This window comes from Staurois parvus, unplaced genomic scaffold, assembly GCF_062004578.1.
Source record: "Staurois parvus isolate SC_StPar_1 unplaced genomic scaffold, SC_StPar_1.0 ptg000132l, whole genome shotgun sequence".
In the NCBI taxonomy this organism is placed as follows: domain Eukaryota; kingdom Metazoa; phylum Chordata; class Amphibia; order Anura; family Ranidae; genus Staurois; species Staurois parvus.
In genome coordinates, this window is record NW_028317928.1 from 1,876,562 (window position 1) to 1,893,270 (window position 16,709).

Below are 16,709 nucleotides of genomic sequence, written 5' to 3' on the forward strand. Positions count from 1 at the left end.
AGCTGGCAAAGCAGAAAGTAACCATCTTCTTGCAAGTCCAAAAGTTTCAGAAGGAATTGGCATGCTATGTAATTGCATCACTGCAACAAGAAGAATTTCTAGCATTAATAGACATCAAGGATTTGTATTTACATATTCCCATTTTTTACCTGCATCAGCAGTTCCGAGATTCATAGTGAGTGATCAGCGCTTTCAGTTTGTAACACTTCCCTTTTGGCCTGTCCACACCCCCCTTGATCCTTGCGCTATTGCATTCTCACAGAATAAACATTATTGTATGTCTAGACATTCATGAAGGACCTCTTCCCCCCCAGCTCTCATGGTCAATATCCAGAGAATGGTACAGATGCTTCAGATCCTCAGTCTATAGATGTCTGCATTGAATCTGACCAACTATCTGGGCCCAGTCTTGGACGTCTCCCAGGCCAGGGTGTTTTTTTTTTCTGGGAACAGGGTGTTGACCCTTTGTGTTTAAGTCCAGACCCTCTGCTTCAAGAAGCTTCTTTCACTTTGCATGAGAGCACTGGGACTCGTGGTTGCTTCCTCCAAGGCAGTGATTTTTGCCCAGTTTCATTCAAGGTCAGCACCAAGACCAGGCTATCACTGCCCAGCCCTGCACTGGATTCAAGAAAGTTCCTTTGCTCGTTACCTTGGTCGGATCTTACAAAGGATGCTAGCCTGTCTGGCTGGGGAGGGGTCCTAGGGACAAAAACAGTCCAAGAGATGATGTCATAGAAGCAGTCCAGACATCCTATCAAAATTCTCAAGCTAAGGGCCATTTGTCTGTCTCTGAAGCAGTGGACCAACCAGCTTCAAAGATGGCTGATCAGGATTCAGTCAGACAATGCCACAGATGTTGCTTGCATCAGTCATCAAGGCAGCACCAGAAGCTGCACAGCCCTTCAAGAAGTGGACCTAATGCTGGCTTGGGCTGAAAGGTGCTTCCAGCCTTGTCTGCAGTCCAAATTCTTGTAGACAATTGGCAAGTGGGATGCCTTAGTCAACAGCACCTGGATGAAGGGGAATGGTTTCTTCACCCTGAATTGTTCCAGGATATCTGTCACCAGGAGATGCCAGGCAAGGATCTCCTGGCAGGATCATGGCCAATGATCAGAAGCTGGCAAGAGAGGCTCCTGATCATGTAATCACTGTGGTCATGTGATTGGATGATCCTTCCTGTCTCCCCAGGCGTACAGACCCTATTAAAGGGCAGAAAGATGTTAAGTTTTGAGTTGCTTTCAATCACGTCCGAGGTGTTTCTAAGATACTTAAAACATATTGCCTAGCATGAGCAAGGAGAACAATTCAGAAGCAGATAAACACTGTATACACAAATTCAAGTGCTGCTTGTACATTCCAAAAGAGCCAAAAAACTATACAGTATTGCCAATGTTGATGCATTCATCGCTTTAGGTTTGTAAAAGCAGACATAGCTACAACTTATGGCTGTAAACAAATTTTTAATGGAATTTCGTTTTGGGGTAAAAAGCTTTGCCCAAATTTGTTTTTAGTGTAAAAATAAGAATTATACAGCTCTATATACAAAAACAAGACAAAAGTAAATAAGTCCATGGCTAAGGGAAATCTGACATTCACAATGGCAAATCTATTCTGCTTGCTGGCCTTTGGACCCTCCTGCACTTTTGCCTCCCCTGCTAGGCCTTCCCCTATTTTGTGTTGCCCTAGAACTCTTGGAGGCACGCAGTAACTGAGCAAAGACCTGGAGTTGACTGGGTTCCTGTGAGCTCTCCCCTCCAAACATAGCAACCAGATGACGGACAGCGCAGGTCAGCCCAGCTGCTTCCTCTTCCATACGGGAATGGTGACGGATTGCCTCCTGCTCTACACGAAGGTGATGGCGGCGGTTTTCCCGCTCAGTGGCGAGATGGTGGCGCCTCTGCTCCCTGTACAAGAGGTTGAGGGTGCGCCGTGCCCGACGGTGTTCCTGAATGAGCTGAGGTTGAGTCTCTATGCAGCAGTGGTGGAGATCCCCTTCCAGCTGTTGAGGCAGGTTGAGAGTGGGAGATATGACATCCTCCCTGTCATAGTTGGGAGAAAACACTGGGATTGGTTGTGAGGCCAGCTCTGGGATTGGTGGGGTCACATCCTGAGGCTCTAAACTTGATGGAGCCTGGCTCAGGTCCATCAAACCCTCCCCCGATGGACTAGAGCATGAAGCCTCTCCAGGAGTCTGAGCCGGACCCAAATCCAGACCTGTCTCTTCATTGCCTAAAAACAAAAAAAACAGCTGAATTTAACATGGAACAAATTTTACTAACATCCCACATATCTGTGTTCTAGATAACCTGAGATGCTTTGGATTTATCCTTTGAGATATATTTTTATACATAATCTTATTTGGGTAAAACCCTCTTGTAAATTAGGAAGAAATCAGAGTGCCCCCTTACATCCAGTGTCCTCATCAGAGTGCCCCCTTACATCCAGTGTCCTCATCAGAGTGCCCCCTTACATCCAGTGTCCTCATCAGAGTGCCCCTTTACATCCAGTGTCATCAGAGTGCCCCCTTACATCCAGTGTCCCCATCAGAGTGCCGCTTTACATCCAGTGTCCCCATCAGAGTGCCACCCCACCTCAACTGTCTGCATCAGACTGGCTCATGGATTAGTGTATGCAGTCTCAGAAACCTGGGGGGCACAGCTAAAATCTGGGGGTGGCACAGCACCCCCCTAGATCCAGGCCCTGGTGTGTACAGCTCTCTGTTCAGCAGAAGCTGGTCTCAGGACTGGTTTCTGTTGAATGGGTATGCTAGAAAACCAGCATTCGATCAGCGCTTGTAGCTAATGGCTGTGAGTGCTGATCGTTGTATTCTGGTGGGGGGAACCTCCCTATCAGAATACAAACACACAGCGGGAGAGATCACTGCATCAACATCGCTTTTTTTATTGCAAGGATCTGTCAGTTAAAAACTTATAATGTTTGCCCAGCTTTAGATAGACAAATGTTCCTGGCTCTGTTTCTGCCCACCTGGGAGTTTTTAAGTGTTCCCATGCTGCTTCGTGTGTTACATATGCCTCCTTCCTCTTATATCCTCCGTACAATGAACACGACATTTGTGAACCTACCAGGAGTTAGGACATCGCCAGATGGTATGGTGGATGAGAATGTGTCTGCTACTACCCTTTCTTCTGTCGAATGTTGAACTTAAGAAAAAGAAAATATTAAAACATTATATTACTTGACACGGCCTTTAAAAATGACTTGTTAAAACACGCATATAAAACAATGCTGATCAGTAAATACAATGAAAGGGAATATTTAGTAATTTGTATATATTTGCTATATATTTCAGACTACAATATACAAATTAGACTTTCTTTTCAGTAAGAAATATATTGCACATTAATAGTTTCTATTTTCATTTACAGTGCCTTAGGCTCCTCATCTATCCCCCTATGAAAATAATTATTTTAATTACAGAGGTCAATAGCTAAAGCTGGTATTTATAAATACAAGCAAATGAGTAAGAGCAGTGACTCCAACCACCTTTCTTCCTTCAGATGGCTCCATATGAAGTTTCAATTAGAGATTTTCTAAAAGAAAACAGCTGCTCTCCATGAAAGCCTATAAACCAGTGGTTCTCAACCTTCCTAATGCCGTGACCCTTTAATACAGTTCCTCATGTTGTGGTGACCCCCAACCATAAAATTATTTACCCAGTAATTATAATTCATGAGTGTCGTTTTACCTCCAATACTGCTGCTTTCAACACAGTAGCTGCTTTTAACAGAGTAGCTGCTTTCAACACAGCAGCTGCTTTCTACACAGTAGCTGCTCTTTACACATCGGAAATATGTGTTTTCTGATGGTCTTAGGGGACCCAAAGGGGTCGCGACCCACAGGTTGAGAACCACTGCTATAAACCCTGTAAATCTTGTACCTTGCATTCAATTATCAATTTCTACAACTGATATTATATAATAAATAAATCAATATACAGTGAGGAACAACAGTGAGGAACAGAAGTATTTGAACACCCTGCGATTTTGCAAGTTCTCCCACTTAGAAATCATGAAGGGGTCTGAAATTCACAATGTAGGTTTATTCCCACTCTGAGAGACAGAATTTAGAAAAATTCAGGAAATCACATTGTATGATTTTTAAAGAATTTATTTGTCTTGCACTGCTGAACATAAGTATTTGAACACCTAAAAACAGCAATAATTCTGGCTCTCAAAGACCTGTTACTCTGCCTTTAAAAAGTCCACCTCTACTCCACTCATTAATCTAACTTAGTAGCACCTGTCTAAGCTCTTTAAAGACACCTGTCCACCCCACAGTCAGTCAGTCAGATGCCAACTACTACCATGGGCAAGACCAAAGAGCTGTCAAAAGACACCAGAGAAAAATTGTGGACCTCCACAACGCTGGAAAGGGCTACGGGGCAATTGCCAAGCAGCGTGGTGAAAATAGATCAACTGTTGGAGCAATTGTTAGAAAATGGAAGAGGCTAAAGACGACTGTCAGTCTCCCTCGGACCGGGGCTCCATACAAGATCTCACTTCGTGGGGTATCACTGATGATAAGAAAGGTGAGGAATCAGCCCAGAACTACAAGGGAGTAGCTGGTTAATGACATGAAGAGAGCTGGGACCACAGTTTCAAAGGTCACTGTCGGTAGAACACCGTACGCCGTCATGGTTTCAAATCATGCATTGCACGGAAGGTTCCCTTGCTCAAGTCATCACATGTCCAGGCCCGTCTGAAGTTTGCCAATGACCATCTGGATGATCCAAAGGAGGCATGGGAGAAAGTCATGTGGTCAGATGAGACCAAAGTAGAACTTTTTGGTCTAAACTTCACTCGTCGTGTGTGGAGGAAAGAGTTGCATCCCAAGAACACCAAACCTACTGTGAAGCATGGGGGTGGTAACATCATGCTTTGGGGGTGCTTTTCTGCAAAGGGGACAGGACAACTGCACTGTATTAAGGAGAGGATGAATGGGGCCATTTATTGTGAGATTTTGAGCAACAACCTCCTTCCCTCAGTCAGAGCACTGAAGATGGGTCATGGCTGGGTCTTCCAACATAACAACAACCCGAAGCACATAGCAAGGATAACCAAGGAGTGGCTCCGTAAGAAGCATATCAAGGTTCTGGAGTGGCCTAGCCAGTCTCCAGACCTAAATCCAATAGAACATCTTTGGAGGGAGCTGAAACTCCGTGTTGCTCAGCGACAGCCCCAAAACCTGACAGATCTAGAGGAGATCTGTGTGGAGGAGTGGGCCAAAATCCCTGTTGCAGTGTGTGCAAACCAAGAACTACAAGAAACGTCTGACCTCTGTAATTGCAAACAAAGGCTTCTGTACCAAATATTAACACTGATTTTCTCAGGTGTTCAAATACTTATGTTCAGCAGTGCAAGACAAATAAATTCTTTAAAAATCATACAATGTGATTTCCTGAATTTTTGTTTTTAATTCTGTCTCTCAGAGTGGGAATGCACCTACAATGTGAATTTCAGACCCCTCCATGATTTCTAAGTGGGAGAACTTGCAAAATCGCAGGGTGTTCAAATACTTCTGTTCTTCACTGTATAATCAATGCTTACAGTTGCAAGAAAAAGTATGTGAACCCCTTGGGATTACGTGGAGTTTTGCATGAATTGGGCATAAAATGTGCTCTGAACGTCATCTAAGTCACAACAATAGAAGAACACAGTCTGCTGAACATAATGCTACACAAACATTAGATGTTGCCATGGTTTAATTGCACATAGCATGTAAACATTCACAGTGCAGGGAGGAAAAAGTATGTGAGGCCCTAGCTTAATGACTTCTTCCAGAGCTAATTGGAGCCAGGAGTGAGCCAACCTTGACTCCAATCAGTGTGATGATATTGGATGTGTTGCTTATAGCTGTTCTGCCCTTAAAAAACACACACCTGTTTTGGGTTTACTGGTTTCAAGAAGCACTGTCTGATGTGAACCATGCCTCGCAGAAAAGAGCTCTCAGAAGACCTACAATCAAGAATTGTTGACTTGCATGAAGCTGGAAAGGGCTACAAAAGTATCTCCAAAAGCCTTGACGTTCATGTGTCCACGGTAAGACAGACTGTCTACAAATGGAGAAAGTTTAGTACTGTTGCTACTCTCCCTAAGCGTGGTCTCCTGTAAAAATGACTGCAAGAGAACAGCGCAGAATGCTGCATGAGGTAAAGAAGAATCCCAGAGTGTCAGCTAAAGACCTACAGAAATCTCTGGCACATGCTAACATTTTTGTTGACACATCTACAATAAGGAAAACATTAAACAAGAATGGAGTACATGGGAGGACACCACGGAGGAAGCCATTGCTGTCCAAAAAGAATATTGCAGCACGTTTGAAGTTTGCAAAAAAGCACCTGGATGTTCCATAGCACCACTTGCAAAATATAATGTGGACAGATGAAACCAAGATTGAGTTGTTTGGGAAGAACACACAACACTATGTGTGGAGAAAAAAAGGCACAGCACACCAACATCAAAACCTCATCCCCACTGTAAAACATGGCGGAGGGACATCATGGTTTGGGGCTGCTTTGCTGCCTCAGTGCCTGGACGGATTGTTGTCATTGATGGGAAAATGAATTCCAGAGTTTATCAAGACATTTTGCAGGAAAACGTACAACCATCTGTCCGCCAACTGAAGCTCCGCAGAGGATGGGTGATGCAACAGGACAATGACCCAAAGCATACAAGTAATTCAACAAAACAATGGCTGCAACAGCACAGAATATGCCTTCTGGAGTGGCCCAGTCAGAGTCCTGACCTCAACCCAATTGAAATGCTGTGGCATGACCTTAAGAGAGCGATTCACACCAGACATCCCAAGAATATTGCTAAACTAAAACAGTTTTGTGTAGAGGAGTGGTCCAAAATTACTCCAGATCGTTGTGCAGGTCTGATCTGCAACTACAGGAAACATTTGGTTGAGGTTATTGCTGCCAAAAGGAGGGTCAACCAGTTAAGTCCAAAGGTTCACATACTTTTTCCTCCCTGCACTGTGAATGTTTACATGTTATGTGCAATTAAACCATGGCAACATCTAATGTTTGTGTAGTATTATGTTCAGCAGACTGTGTTCTTCTATTGTTGTGACTTAGATGACGTTCAGAGCACATTTTATGCCCAATTCATGCAAAACTCCACGTAATCCCAAGGGGTTCACATACTTTTTCTTGCAACTGTATACTGCAGCAACATGTTTTTCATTAATACGTGAAATGTATCTATGTGTCAATATTTAGGACAACAAACTCATACTAGGGATGAGCTCAAGGTTCAGTCTGAACAATTGCTGTTCGGGCGTTCATCTAAACACTGACTTTTCTACCTCTAATTTCAGCACCCATTGTGCTCTGCTGAGCCTGGTGTGTCCCTGCACCTTTAAGGAGTAATGTGCCCCCTGCAGGCATATCTGCTCCTATTTTATAAATGCTGTAACCCTACCCAAAGGGTCTGGCAAGGAATTTATACAGGACCCCACACTTTTTTTTTGCATGGGATTCCTCCTGACATTCATACCCTCATCAAGAAAAAGGGACTTCTATGTATTTTTAGGGGAAATCAAATCCAATTTTTTATGTGTATGGTTCCTACTAACATCTATACTAGGGCCTCTGGATCCAGCACATCCCACAGATGCTCAATTGGATTAAGAGCTGGAGAATTTGGAGGCCACGTTAACAACTCAAATTTGTTGCTGTGTTCCTCAAACCATTCTTGAACCATTTTTGCAGTGTGACAGGGCACATTATTCTTGGAAAAGAAGCCACTGTCATCAGAGAATACCATTTCCATAAACGGGTGTACATGGACAGCAACAATGTTTAGGTAGATGGTACATGTAAAGTAACATCCACATGAATGGCAAGACCCAAGACTACCCAACAGAACATTGCCCAAAGCATCACACTGCCTCCAGCTTGCCTTCTCCCCATACTGCATCACGTGCCCATTGTAGGTGTTTTGGGCTGTGGACATGGGTCAGCATGGGCACCTTGAGTGGTTTGCAGCTAAGCCACCCCATACACAACAAACTGAGATACCCATTTTTCCTACTTTCAATAACTTCAGGGACAACATGTTCACTTGCTCCTTAATATATCCTAACAACTTTCAGCTGCCATTGTAATAAGATAATCAATGTTATTCACTTAACCTGTCAGTGATCATAAGGTTATGGCTGATTTGTGTACGTATCAGCTGTAAAGACTCTTTGAAGATAAGATGCTGAGTTGGTGTTTATATATATGGACGCACATATATACAAAGAGATGGGATACAGAAGGGAGAGAGAGACAAAACAGAGAAGGGAGAGAGAGATGAGATAGAAAAGGAAGAGAAAAAAGATGAGTTAGAGAAGGGAAAGACATTAGATAAAGAAGGGAGAGAGATGGGATAGAGAATAGGAAGAGAGAGAGATGAAATAAAAAAGGCAGAGATAGAGAGAGAAGATAGAAAAGGGAGAAAGATAAGATAGAGAAGGGAGAGACATGGGATAGAGAACAGACAAAGATGTGAAGAAAAGCAAAAGAAGGGCGCCCTCTCTTCGTGCATTTATTAAAATACGTAAAAGTGCATACTCACAAACCAAAGGAGATATAAAAACAGAAACAAAGAGCCAGTGGTAAGGGTCCCAGATACCGGGAGACTCTTGATGTGGTTAACTGACGCGTTTCGGGAGACACACTCTCTGGAAGAAGTGTGTCTCCTGAAACGAGTCCGCTAGTATGCACTTTTAATAAATTCGTTTTTTACCATGGTAATGCACGAAGGGAGTGCACTTTTCTTTTGCTTTTCTTCACCTGTACCAAAGTTTCACGATCTTTCAAGGGCTGCACCTTAAAGAATGACAGATACAGTACCCCCAGTCAGCATGAAGATTTGAGCGCTGGTTTAGATTTTATTGACAGGGACAAAGATGTGGTAGAGAAAGGAGAGAGATGGGATACAGAATGGAGAGAGATGGGGTAGAAAAGGGAGAGAGATGGGATAAAGATTGGAGAGAGATGGGGTAGGGAAGGGAAGGGAGAGAGATGGGACAGAGAAGGGACAAAGATGAGGCACAGAATGGAGAGAGATGGGATAGAGAAGGGAGAGAGATGAGGCACAGAATGAAGAGAGATGGGATAGAGAAGGGAGAGAGATGAGGCACAGAATGGAGAGAGATGGGGCAGAGAAGAGAGGAAGATGTGATAGAGGAGGGAGATAGATGGGATTTAGAAGGGAAAAGATGGGGTAGAAAAGAGAGGAGGAAGACAAATACAGTACCCCCAGTCAGCATGAAGATTGGAGCGCTGGTTTCGTTTTTCTTGACAGGGACAAAGATGTGGTAGAGAAGGGAGAGAGATGGGATAGAAAAGGGAGAGAGATGGGATAGAGAAGGCAGAGAGATGGGATAAAGAATGGAGAGAGATGGAGTAGGGAAGGGAGAGAGATGGGATAGAGAAGGGACAAAGATGTGGTAGAGAAGGGAGAGAGATGGGATAAAGAATGGAGAGAGATGGGATAGAGAAGGGAGAGAGATGGGATAAAGAATGGAGAGAGATGGAGTAGGGAAGAGAAGGGAGAGAGATGGGACAGAGAAGGGACAAAAATGTGGTAGCGAAGGGAGAGAGATAGGATAGAGAAGGGACAAAGATGAGGCACAGAATGGAGAGAGATGGGATAGAGAAGGGAGAGAGATGAGGCACAGTATGGAGAGAGATGGGGCAGAGAAGAGAGGGAGATGTGATAGAGGAGGGAGGGAGATGGGATATAGAAGGGAAAAGATGGGGTAGAAAAGAGAGGGAGATGGGTTGGAGGAGGAAGAGAGATGAGAGAGAAGGAAGAGAGAGGAGACAGATGCAATAGAGAAGGAAGGAAGATTGGATATAGAAGGGAGAGAGATGGGGTAGAGAAGAGAGAGAGATGGGATATACTGTAGAAGGGAGAGAGATGGCTTGCAGAAGGGAGAGAGGTGATGCAGAGACGGGAGGGGCATTGGTTGCAGAAGGGAGATGACTGGGGTAGAGGATGGAGGGAGATATGTTGAAGAAAGGAGGGATGAAAGAGAGAGATGGAATGAGGGACGAGATACATAGATGATATACAGAGAAAAAGAGGAGAGAGCGTTGAGAGAAGGGAGAGAAAAAGTTGAGGGAAGAGGTACAGGAGATAGAAGGGAGATGTTGAAATAGATCGATGAGATAGGGAGAGATAGATGTGAGAGAGAGAGAGAAGCATTAGAGAAAGAAAAAACAGATTTATAAAATGTTTGACCCACAGGAGCCATATTTGTTTGGGAAAATGATGTGAGGATGCATTGGTCTCCTGAGAGGACACAGAACCCTGGGGGTGTTGGAGCTGATTACAAAAAAAAAAGTGGAAAAAATATATTAGACACAGCAAAGATAGTATTGTGGACAAAAGTATTCCTTAAGGCTTTGAAAATACAATTACCTGGACGATCTGTGTCTAAATCGCCCCCTAGCCCGGTAATAAGCTCCTCCCCTATGACACTCATCATCTCCTTCTCGTATGGGAGGAGGACCAGAGGTCTAGGAGGGTCTCCTCCTGCTCTCTCAACAGCATCCCGATGTTGTATATATTTGAATCGGATTTGCCTGTCATAAAAAAAAAGGCATTTAAACGTACTATTTCAATTAGTCGAGATGGCATGAGGAACATGTCACAAAAACAGATATTGATATACAGTATACTGTATGTATATAAAAAATTGCACTATGGAACACTTACATATAGACAGAGTACATTAAAAGCAACCAATTACAGCCCCCCCCCCTTCTCCCTTGTTGTTCTCTACAAAAAGTGACATTAAAAACTTAAAAATATTGCAGGTAAAAGTACAAAACTACAGAAAAATTAAAATTTTTTTTGCAGTGTTTTTCCTTTCCATAAATTATTTTTATTAACTCGCAGTATCAATATTATAAAAGTTGCTGAAAAATGTAACTACTTCAGGAGGAGTCAATTCTCTAGGAAAGCCTAGTGCTAGCCTAGGAGTGAAGATGAATACTATAAAGTGTTATATGAGTGACAGCTCGGAGTATGGGGGGGCTGCTTACATCAAATCCAAGATGTCTAAGACGACTTGGTATGTTGGAGCAGTAACAGTACTCATCATCAAAAACGTAATACTAGGGGGGGGGGGAGCGGGGGGTGTCCCCCTACTTTCAGCCAAATGATAGGTGTGATTGCCAGGTTTTCACAAACATTTATCCATACTTTTCACTGGAAACAGAAGAACTCACTAATTTGGAGGAGTGTACACCTACTTTCGGCGATTTGATAGGTGTGATGGCCAGGTGTCCACAAACCTTTGTCCATACCCTTTACTGGAAAGACAAGAACTCAATAATTTGGAGGGGTGTCCACCTACTTTCAATGATTTGATAGGAGTGATGGCCAGGTGTTCACAAACCTTTGTCCATACTCTTCACTGGAAACACAAGAACTTAATAATTTGGAGGGGTGTACATCTACTTTCGGCGATTTGATAGGTGTGATGGCCAGGTGTCCACAAACTTTTGTCCATACTCTTCACTGGAAACACAAGAACTCAGAAATTTGGAGGAGTATCCACCTACTTTCGGCGATTTTATAGGTGTGATGGTCAGGTGTACACAAATGTTTGTCCATACCCTTCATTGGAAACACAAGAACTCAATAATTTGGAGAGGTGTCCACCTACTTTCGGCGATTTGAAAGGTGTGATGGCCTGGTGTCCACAAACTTTTGTCTGTACTCTTCACTGAAAACATAAGAACTCAATACTTTGGAGGGGTGTACACCTACTTTTGGCAATTTGATAGGTGTGATGGCCAGGTGTCCACAAACTTTTGTCCATACTCTTCACTGGAAACACAAGAACTCAGAAATTTGGAGGAGTATCCACCTACTTTCGGCGATTTTATAGGTGTGATGGTCAGGTGTACACAAATGTTTGTCCATACCCTTCATTGGAAACACAAGAACTCAATAATTTGGAGAGGTGTCCACCTACTTTCGGCGATTTGAAAGGTGTGATGGCCTGGTGTCCACAAACTTTTGTCTGTACTCTTCACTGAAAACATAAGAACTCAATACTTTGGAGGGGTGTACACCTACTTTTGGCAATTTGATAGGTGTGACGGCCAGGTGTCCACAAACTTTTGTCCATGCTCTTCACTGGAAACACAAGAACTCAATAATTTGGAGGGGTGTCCATCTACTTTCGGCCATATGGTAGGTGTGATGCCAGGTGTCTACAAACTTTTGGCCATATGCTGTACCTCTGTATTGTTAAACTAATATATTAAGTGTACCTCTGTATTGTGAGCAGTGAGGGAGAGGATAAGGTAGAGAGCAGGTTGTAAAAGGTTTAAAAGTCTGCATATTCATGAAATGCCGCAGAGCCTTGAGGGATGCCCAAGGTGGAGGGGATAAAATATACAAATGATTATGAACAGGATGCTGTAAGAAGCTGGATGCTAGCACAAAACTGGATTAGTAAATAAGATTGTGCTTAGATTGCAAGAAACATCATGCTTGGATAGCACGATACCAAAACGTTGCCTGTGACAGACCCAACTGGAACAGGGGCTTTTGGAGGGGACTGCAGGCTAGCCTCTTGCCTACTGACCATGGCATCTGAGGGGGCTCTATTCTTTGGGAGGTGTGTACCTGGGGGGACCTTTGGAGTAGTTTTACTTCAGAATCAAGTCCATGTCTCCCCAAAACACACAGATTCTGAGAACTGGAGAACCAGGATACAGATTTGTGCATAAACCAGCATTGACTGCTTCAACCCCCCTCCTAGACTCAAAGCAGAGGTTAATATAATCAGCTTAAAGCAACCTGATACTATAATCTGTTTATTAAGGTTGTATGTGTTTACTGTGTCTTTGTCCCATTGTCAATTAAGTCACCTATTGTTTCTGTCTGTTGGCTAGTCCTCCTGGAGGTTTCTACATGATGGGATTAGTCGTATGTCAACTTTACTTCGTTACCTAACCAGTGTGGAATGTTTATCCCAATGTGTAATATTTGTTTTAAGTGTTCATGTGGGGACTGACACTATTTCTGAAGTGTATAAAAGCCTGTATTTCTGTTCGATAGACAGTTCCAGTTGAACCTAAGCTAGTGTCGTCCAGTCCTTGGCTGCAATGCCCAGCTATATTACCTTGGTCCTGTGTCCCAGCGGCGAGGAAGCAGTTCTCTGATAGAAGTACCCATGCAGGCGGACAGGCAGTCCATCACAATGCCCAAGGTTGAATACTGAGTTGCAAAAACATAACAGAATGAACCAACAATAACACACATTAAAAGTGTACGATAATTACCTTTTAATGACTGACACCCGTTTGCGACAATGCTGAGCTGTCCTGATCTGGCGTGAAATACTGTTGACAGCTGCTGCCACTTGTTCCCACATGGCCGCCTTTTCGACAAAAGTGTGGTAGGGTGCCCGTTCCCCATAGAGATCGGGCCAGAAAGGCACCACCGCATGGATCAGCGCCATATTTTCCACAAATGAAAACGTCAGGTTTTTCTTGCGACTACCTGCTCCTTTTCTTCTCCGCACCCAGGTGGAAGGCTGCTGGTGTGCTGCCATTTTCCACAACAAACTGCCATCACTCTGGGGAAAACAACAAAGCAAATGTTAAGTGAGTAGTATAGGCACAGAGCTAAGTGAACAGTTGAAATACAGTACATACTTGTGAGCTTCCTTTCCTCAACATATTTGCAGTTCAATACAGCTTATTTTCTGACATCCTTGTCAGATGGGACTTCCAGAGTTTGGGCTAATTTTTTTTACTGTAGTTAAAGAAAAAAGGGATTAGCCAAGGACTGCCCCCAGTCCTTAACTAGATAGTGAAGGTGCAGCAACTCGTTGATGAGGTCAAGTACCCTGTGCCCTCCATTCCTTTGAGCTAGCTCTGCAACCTTATTGACTTACAGTGCTGCCCCTTCTCATCCAGGCCTGAAGCCTGCAGTACAGGCAATGGGCAGCTAATATAAAGGATCAAATCCCTCTTGTATTGAACTGTATTGTTGCTGTATTGTCTCACGTTATATTGTAAAGTGCTGAGCAAACTGTTGGCGCTATATAAATCCTGTATAATAATAATGGCTATGGTAACAATTACAAATACCTTTAGGGATCTTTTTAATGAATACAGTACAAAACTGGATTAGATGGGGGCATTTTATCTGAATTCACATCTACTTTGAAGTAAAACCATGTTTTACCTCTGTAGTGCAAATCAGCATCTTCTCTTTGCTTTACATCACTCTGTTCAGCCACCAGGAGAGAAGAAAGTGTCCCCAGGGATGGAGGAGCATATGACTCATTCCCCTTCCTCTAATCTGGCATTGGTAGATTATGAGGGTGTGTGCACAGCCACCCGATCGCCTCCATATGACAGCCGACTTGCCAGATTTACACACACTACTGGCAGCTGCTGCCGGGAGCATATGTAACCCCCCACCCAATGGCATGGCATACAGCAGTGGTGGTAAGAGGGTTAAACCTGAGTTCCATCATAAAGAAATCACAGCTGGCAATTGTGAAAGATAAAACCATACCTTCTCGGCCTTTGTTTGTAAACCACTATAAATAGGACCCTCCATTCCACTTACTTGATATTGGTATGGGAACCTGTGATCTTGCTGTGTAGGATCCCAGGAATACATAGGAAGGGGACATCTCCCTGGGGTACTTCTGTTACAGGATCCATCTGTAGGAAACACACAATAAAGTTTAATGATAAATAAGATTCACAATTTCTTAACATATATCTAAAGCCAGAACAGAGAGCAATGAAAACCTCCAGAATTAGGACAGTGAATCGTAGATCTTGAAGCTTTGTGGAGATCCCGAATAAAATTATTGCTATAGTGTTGCAACTCGCAATGGCCTGGAGAAGCCCCAACGGAGTCCCTTGGAGATTCAGTTTGGTCTGAGTTAAAAATGAGAGTGTTATAAGCCTTCCTTAATTTAATATCTGCTTATTTAACAATGTTAATATAATTATACAGGAATTACTTCAGTTTTTGCAGCAAGCAATGAAAATTCCAGAAAGAGGGGCAGGACCTCTGTGTCCCGTGTTGTACTCCAAGAAATGGATTTTACAGGTAAATATGTAAAAAAAATCCAATTTTCTTTATTGTACATCACGGGACACAGAGCAGGCTATTCATGACTATGTGGGATGTTGCAAAGCAATACGAAATTTGAGGGGAGTGTGACACCATGATAGCCACCATCAATAATCCCTCAGGACCTACTCAGCTGTCCGTAAAACACTGTGGCCAAAGGCAGAATCCTCTGCAGCTCTGACATCCACCTGGTAGAACCTTGTTAATGTGTGAACTGAAGATCATGTAGCGGCCTTGTAAACCTGATGGCGAATTGCCCAAGATGCCCCCACACTCCTGGTTGAGTGTGCCTTCACTCAAAAGAGTGGGACTTTACCTTTCAAACCATAGGCTTGAATGATCAATTGTTGGATCCAATGAGAAATAGTCGCCTTGGATGTCGCCTGCCCCTTCCTAGGCCCCTCTGGCAGCACAAATAGAGCATCTGACCTCCTGACCTATGCTGGCGCCTTCAAGAGGACCCTTACAGTATGAACCGCATCCAAGGTATGCAGAGATCTTTCTCTTGCTGACTGAGTGTCAGGGCAGGGCTGTGGAACGGACAGGTAGGCCTAGTGGCAGGGTAAGGCATTGGCTGACGACAACCACCACCAACAGACCGAAGTCCCTCAGGGCGCGGAGTCTAAGTCCCAGGCTGCCCTTCACCAGGGCCCCTGATGGTGGGGATGGACTTGACGCAGCCAGGAACCAGGTCGCGGCCCCCGAGACACCCCGGCTGCGGTAATGGCCGCCGCCAATGGGGTGTAGCTGGTGAGAATGACAATAGCGTAGTCAGGCAAGCCGAGTCGACAACAACAGGACAAAACAGTACAGAACAGTAGACAGAGAATCACAGGTCACGGGCCGGGTTCAGCAACGGAAGGTCAGATCGAAGGAAAACACAGAGAATGGTCTTAGTCACAAGCCGAGTCAGAATACCAGAAGAGTCACGAGCATATACACAGAGCTGTAGCAAGACAAAGACACAAGACACAAGTGCAAAGAGCATGTGCGGATCACAGGCTTATATGTACTCAGCCACCCCCCCCTGGGGGGGATGGACCTCAGAGACCTGAAGGCATAAAAGCTTCCCACCATGCTCAGCAGAAATCCAAGATGGATGCCAGCACATGGAGTAACATAACCTCTGGGAAAAGGTAGGACCTTGACAGTACCTCCTCCTCAAGGGCCCCTCCCCCTCCGCGGCTCAAAAAAAAGGTTTCTGAGGAAAGCGAGTATGAAAAGCACGGAGGAGGGCAGGAGCATGGACATCCGCGGAAGGAACCCAGGAACGCTCCTCGGGACCATAACCGCGCCAATGAACCAGGAACTGTAATCGACCGCGCACCAATCGAGAGTCCAGGATCCGGCTCACCTCATACTCCTCATGACCGTCAACCCGAATGGGACGGGGCCGAGGCAGAGAGGTAGTGAAGCGATTGCAGATCAGAGGTTTCAACAGTGATACATGAAAGGTATTGGAGATCCGCATCCCAGGTGGAAGGGCAAGGGCATAGGCCACCGGATTCACCTTGCGGAGAATGCGAAAAGGACCGACAAAACGGGGAGCTAGTTTGGGTGTGGGCACCC

The 16,709-nt window shown here is 44.3% G+C and overlaps 1 protein-coding gene across 1 annotated transcript in view; it reads right to left on the bottom strand.

The window, feature by feature from the left end:
* Window positions 1-1,440: 1,440 nt before the first annotated feature.
* LOC149466135 (uncharacterized) overlaps window positions 1,441-16,709 on the bottom strand; it is a 42,969-nt gene continuing 27,700 nt past the window's right edge. The window contains exons 6-10 of the mRNA XM_089672824.1: window positions 14,622-14,719; window positions 13,322-13,617; window positions 10,440-10,603; window positions 3,084-3,161; window positions 1,441-2,229 (exon numbers count right to left, since the gene is read on the bottom strand). Coding sequence (XP_089528950.1) covers window positions 1,607-2,229; window positions 3,084-3,161; window positions 10,440-10,603; window positions 13,322-13,617; window positions 14,622-14,719 — 1,259 coding nt within the window. The 3' untranslated portion in view covers window positions 1,441-1,606. The remainder of the gene's footprint in view (window positions 2,230-3,083; window positions 3,162-10,439; window positions 10,604-13,321; window positions 13,618-14,621; window positions 14,720-16,709) is intronic.